Genomic DNA, 6,000 nt, shown 5'->3' on the forward strand with positions numbered 1-6,000 from the left:
TGTCCTAATGCTCCAGTATAGTTAAGTGTCCTAATACTCCAGTATAGTGATGTGTCCTAATGCCCCAGTATAGTGATGTGTCCTAATGCTCCAGTATAGTGATGTGTCCTAATGCTCCAGTATAGTGATGTGTCCTAATGCCCCAGTATAGTGATGTGTCCTAATGCTCCAGTATAGTGATGTGTCCTAATACTCCAGTATAGTGATGTGTCCTAATACTCCAGTATAGTTAAGTGTCCTAATGCTCCAGTATAGTGATGTGTCCTAATGCTCCAGTATAGTTAAGTGTCCTAATGCTCCAGTATAGTGATGTGTCCTAATACTCCAGTATAGTGATGTGTCCTAATACTCCAGTATAGTAATGTGTCCTAATACTCCAGTATAGTGATGTGTCCTAATACTCCAGTATAGTGATGTGTCCTAATACTCCAGTATAGTTAAGTGTCCTAATGCTCCAGTATAGTGATGTGTCCTAATGCTCCAGTATAGTGATGTGTCCTAATACTCCAGTATAGTGATGTGTCCTAATACTCCAGTATAGTGATGTGTCCTAATACTCCAGTATAGTGATGTGTCCTAATGCTCCAGTATAGTGATGTGTCCTAATGCTCCAGTATAGTGATGTGTCCTAATGCTCCAGTATAGTGATGTGTCCTAATTCTCCAGTATAGTGATGTGTCCTAATGCTCCAGTATAGTGATGTGTCCTAATACTCCAGTATAGTGATGTGTCCTAATGCCCCAGTATAGTGATGTGTCCTAATACTCCAGTATAGTGATGTGTCCTAATACTCCAGTATAGTGATGTGTCCTAATACTCCAGTATAGTGATGTGTCCTAATGCCCCAGTATAGTGATGTGTCCTAATGCTCCAGTATAGTGATGTGTCCTAATGCTCCAGTATAGTGATGTGTCCTAATGCCCCAGTATAGTGATGTGTCCTAATACTCCAGTATAGTGATGTGTCCTAATACTCCAGTATAGTGATGTGTCCTAATACTCCAGTATAGTGATGTGTCCTAATGCTCCAGTATAGTGATGTGTCCTAATGCTCCAGTATAGTGATGTGTCCTAATGCTCCAGTATAGTGATGTGTCCTAATGCTCCAGTATAGTGATGTGTCCTAATGCTCCAGTATAGTGATGTGTCCTAATGCTCCAGTATAGTGATGTGTCCTAATGCCCCAGTATAGTGATGTGTCCTAATGCTCCAGTATAGTGATGTGTCCTAATGCTCCAGTATAGTTAAGTGTCCTAATACTCCAGTATAGTGATGTGTCCTAATGCTCCAGTATAGTGATGTGTCCTAATGCTCCAGTATAGTGATGTGTACTAATACTCCAGTACAGTGATGTGTCCTAATGCTCCAGTATAGTGATGTGTCCTAATGCTCCAGTATAGTGATGTGTCCTAATGCTCCAGTATAGTGATGTGTCCTAATGCTCCAGTATAGTGATGTGTCCTAATGCTCCAGTATAGTGATGTGTCCTAATACTCCAGTATAGTGATGTGTCCTAATACTCCAGTATAGTGATGTGTCCTAATGCCCCAGTATAGTGATGTGTCCTAATGCTCCAGTATAGTGATGTGTCCTAATGCTCCAGTATAGTGATGTGTCCTAATGCTCCAGTATAGTGATGTGTCCTAATGCTCCAGTATAGTGATGTGTCCTAATGCTCCAGTATAGTGATGTGTCCTGATGCTCCAGTATAGTGAGACAGCTGATGATTGTAAAGTGCTTTGGGTGTGTAGCCATAGGCAACTGCATACTTAACACAAACTTGTCCACTGCTTTGCAGTGAGGGTTTAGTTTAGGGGTAGAGGAGGAACACCACCAATACCAATGTGTGTGTGTGTGATTGTTTTTATTTGATTTAGTTGATGATTGTGTGAGTATGACTTACGTTTGTGTGTATAAGAGTGTGTGTGTGTACCGTTGTGGCTGGACTCTGGTGTCACTGGTATGTACTCCACAAAGTCCTCTTTTGAGTCTCCATTCTCATTACTGTCCACATCCAGGAGTTTAGCTCTCATAGACAAACTGACGCACACACACACACACACACACACAAGAGCATGTCACTATAGCAGTTCACATAAACACTGATGCAGTTAAAAAACGCACAAGCATGCACACACACACACACACACACACACACACACCTGTCCTGTGTAGTGAGTCTCAAGATTTTGGGGCTCTTGGGGTTCAGGTGTGTAGTGAATCTCTTCTCTCCATTGCTGTTCTTCAGAGGCAGAGACTCTGGCGACCACACTGAGCTCCACTTACTCTCACTGGGCATCACTGCAGAAAAAACACAGCTGAGACGCAGCAGCGCCAACGTGTGGACAGCACAGAAACTACACTACAAACTAAGATCAGCATTTTATTGGATTGTCTTTTTGTCTTGTTTCCAGTGGACATATATCTCAAAATCCTGAAATCAAGAAACATTTTCTAGAGAAGCAAAACATATTTTGTTGTTTTCAGAAATGAGGAGTCAAAATTAAGATCATTTCTCATTATAAGATGCTAAACAATCTGCCAATGGGGGAAGCAGAATTATGTTTATTTAACGCCAAAAACAAGATTATTATGTTTCAATTGAAAATGTACTTAATTTTGATATTATTTACTTTTTAAAACAAGCCTATATTATGTACAATGCTGTTTCTGAACACACACACACACACACACTCACGCTGTATGGCTCTGAAGCGCGGGCCGATGGATGGAGACCCCAAATCTGGAGAATTTCGCCTCTTCTCCAAACCCGGAGACGCTTGCACCGTGATCTTATGGATGAAATCTACAGCAGAAAAACACACACACACACACACACACAGACACACACACACACACACACACTACTTATAATCAAATCATGATCAACATTCACCAGTCATAAAAATGACACACATGTCCACGTGGCTGAACTGACGATACAGCAGAGTTTGACTAAAGCTCTATTCAGACGGCTCTAGTTTTTGAGTCACAGTTGTTTTCAGGTGACCTCTGTGGTGTGTATTCAGATGGGATTAGCATTTGTGTGTGTGAGTGTGTGTGTGCATTTAACATGTAGGCTTATAAAGTGTCATGGATTATAAAATAATCTACAACGATATATCCCATCCAGCCCTAATCAATCCTAATTAAAATGCTTTCAAATTTGAACACAGCCATGTCTCACCCTGGGTTAGACGTCTCATTAAGTCATCAAGGGCGCTTCCATCATTATTTTTAAGGGGTACATAAATGTGTGTGTCATCAGCATAAAAATGGAAATCTACCCCACATTTATACAAAATTAACCTTGCAGTTAAAATATAATCATATTTACAGGAGAATAAAATGGGGCTGAGAACAGAGCCGTGATGAACCCCACATCAGTGGAGGAAAATGTCTGTCCAATATTAAAGGGCAGCAGTGATGCTAAATCAGGGTATATGCAGGATCCTAAAGGTAATACAAAACCTTTTGAAGACCTTTTAAAGACCTTCTCAGAATATTTGAAGACCTCATCGCCACTTCTTATTTAATCAGTATTAAACCTTTAACTTAATAATGAGTTGCTAATGAACAGTTGTGCTTAAATAAATGAATGGAGCACAACAATAACATTGACACCGCTTGAACTCAATTTAAAACCCTCTAAAAACAAGATTAAGACTTTTTAATTCCTTGTAAGGGCCTAAACTTTCTCATGATTAATTGATCAGCTTTTAGGACTTTTCAAGACACTGCGGACACCCTGTAAATCAGTGAGGGTGTGCTGTTTGCACAGCAGTGTGTGTAGCACTGGAGTGACAGAAACACAACAAATCTCTTCTCTTAAATTTCCTGATGGTAAAATATGATCCAAATCTCATTGAGACGTAGGAGTGCGGTTTCCCCTCCCACTGAGGTTTCACGCTCAGAATCGCTCACGTTTGGATTTACTAACAATAAACTGAACGTGGGAATGTGCGCAGCTCCACGGCAGCTTTCTGGCTGGCGTACGCACATTTTTTGTGCGTGTCTGTTTTATTTGCATTGGCGACTCCTAGAGGCAGTTGTGTTAAATTCCTCTCTACAAAGTGTCTGAGCCGTGCAATGGCAGCTGTATGAGACGGGTTCATCTAGCAGGTATATAAGGTTTCCATACCATACATTTGACCAGCTAAACATTAAAGCGCAATTTGCAGCGGTCGCCTGTTTTCAACAATGTAATCTGAGCTATCTACCGCATGCACATTGCTATAAAGACACTATCTGAAGATGAATTTGCATGCGTGAATCAGAAACATTTCCATTCAATAAATGTGCAAATAAAATATGATGCACAGACTTATTAATGATTCCTACTTGTCTTTCTCGTGATAAATAGAAGGCAAAATCTGATATGTAGCGGGGGAAAAAGAAGAAAGAGTTCATCAGACGCTGGATTCGAACAGAGTTTATGCTCGAACGTGTCAAAACATGTTAACATGCGACTTACGAGCTGCGCCACTGAGACTGTTAAGAGTTCTGCAACATTTCACACCTATTAATCACACTATTTCTCTTTAATTCACTCAGTGCGATGTTCAGACCCAACTGTGTTAACCGCATCAGCTAAACTCTCCCACTCTATTTTTTTCTTTTGTTGTTAATTCCGGAGAACAAACTTGCAAATAACACCGCTTTTCTCCGGTCTACCTCTGAAAGCAGCACCTCCAGTTCACATTCTGTTCAAAGTTTCACTTCTTGCTTGCTTTTGCCGTTGCTTTTTCGTTGGGTTTTGCCAAAGTAGCGTCATTAGCATATTCATACGGGGGAGGAGTCAGGGAGGGGTTTTATGCTCGTGCATGTTGCGCTCAGTTTCACGTTCACTCGGATGTACAAAGAGAATATGCGTGTGATTCAGCGTACGCAGTGTTTCATACATCTGAATTTTTTTCTGAGGCCCCTGGATTAGCAAATATACCGTGATTAAAAGCTCTGTTCAGCGCCCTGTGATCAGCTGCAGCTCAGGAACGAGCTCATGAGATTGACACGCTTCTAAAACAGAGCTTGTTAGAATCCCCACAGCCACATAGTGTCAGTAAACGTGTGTGTGTGTGTGTGTGTGTGTGTGTGTGTGTGTGTGTGTGTGTGTGTGTGTGTATAGCTGACCCTGAGGCATGCTGATCTTCTCTCCGTTCTTCCCCTTGAGCTTGTGCTTCTTGAAGGTGCCCTTGCGCTTCTTGACGTTGGGTCTGTGGTTGTGGTTGAGGTTGAGGATGAGCAGCGAGAGCTCGCGCTCGAACACCTCCTGCTCCCACTGGGCCAGCTGCTGCTCCCGCTGGCGGAGGAACTCCTCATGAGACTTCTGCTCCAGCGCTGCTCGCTTCAGCTCCTCCTCACGGCAGCGCAGCTCCTACACACACACACGCACACACACAAGATTACTGTATTAATATGAACTAAAAACACTGGTTAAGGGCGGCACGGTGGTGCAGTGGTTAGCACTGTGGCCTCACAGCAAGAAGGTCGCTGGTTCGAGTCTTGGCTGGGTCAGTTGGCATTTCTGTGTGGAGTTTGCATGTTCTCCTCGTGTTGGCGTGGTGCTCCGGTTTTTAACACAGTCCAAACACATGCGCTATAGGGGAACTGATGAAGTAAATTGGCCATAATGTATGTGTGTAACTGGGTGTGTATGGGTGTTTCCCAGTACTGGGTTGTGACTGGAAGGGCATCGGCTGTGTAAAACATTTGTTGAAATAGTTGGCGGTTCATTCCTCTGTGGTAACCCCTGGTTAATAAAGGGACTAGGCCAAAATGAAAATGAATGAATGAATGAATGAATGAAAGACAGTGGTAAAGGATGTATAGAGCAGTCTTGGATCAGTTCACAGCTCTTCATGACTCGAGTGGGATTCAAGTCTAATATAGTGAGGTAAGGCAAGCGTCCTGCTGATGTGATGGTTAAGGGTTTCATCATCTCTCTGGGGGTAAAATCAGTGTATACTGCGCGTGTGTGTTGCACCTTCTCTTTGGCGCGCAG

General features: G+C 42.4%; 2 protein-coding genes across 3 annotated transcripts in view; both read right to left on the reverse strand.

Annotated features, from left to right (window-relative positions):
• alpk1 (alpha-kinase 1) overlaps positions 1–6,000 on the reverse strand; it is an 859,942-nt gene that overhangs the window by 350,660 nt on the left and 503,282 nt on the right. The gene's annotated exons all lie outside the window — the stretch shown is intronic.
• Positions 1–6,000, reverse strand: part of LOC101886393 (mitogen-activated protein kinase kinase kinase 11) — a 59,451-nt gene that overhangs the window by 10,875 nt on the left and 42,576 nt on the right. Inside the window, exons 5-9 of one of the 2 annotated variants that reach the window (XM_073907802.1) lie at positions 5,983–6,000; positions 5,130–5,373; positions 2,698–2,805; positions 2,162–2,300; positions 1,933–2,039 (exon numbers count right to left, since the gene is read on the reverse strand). The exon at positions 5,983–6,000 is cut by the window's right edge and continues 158 nt beyond it. In XM_073907802.1, the coding sequence (XP_073763903.1) occupies positions 1,933–2,039; positions 2,162–2,300; positions 2,698–2,805; positions 5,130–5,373; positions 5,983–6,000 (616 nt within the window). Of the gene's footprint in view, positions 1–1,902; positions 2,040–2,161; positions 2,301–2,697; positions 2,806–5,129; positions 5,374–5,982 lie in introns of both variants that reach the window. The other variant, XM_073907801.1, reaches the window with a different exon arrangement.

The sequence above is a fragment of the Danio rerio genome, chromosome 7 (genome assembly GCF_049306965.1).
Source record: "Danio rerio strain Tuebingen ecotype United States chromosome 7, GRCz12tu, whole genome shotgun sequence".
NCBI lineage: Eukaryota > Metazoa > Chordata > Actinopteri > Cypriniformes > Danionidae > Danio > Danio rerio.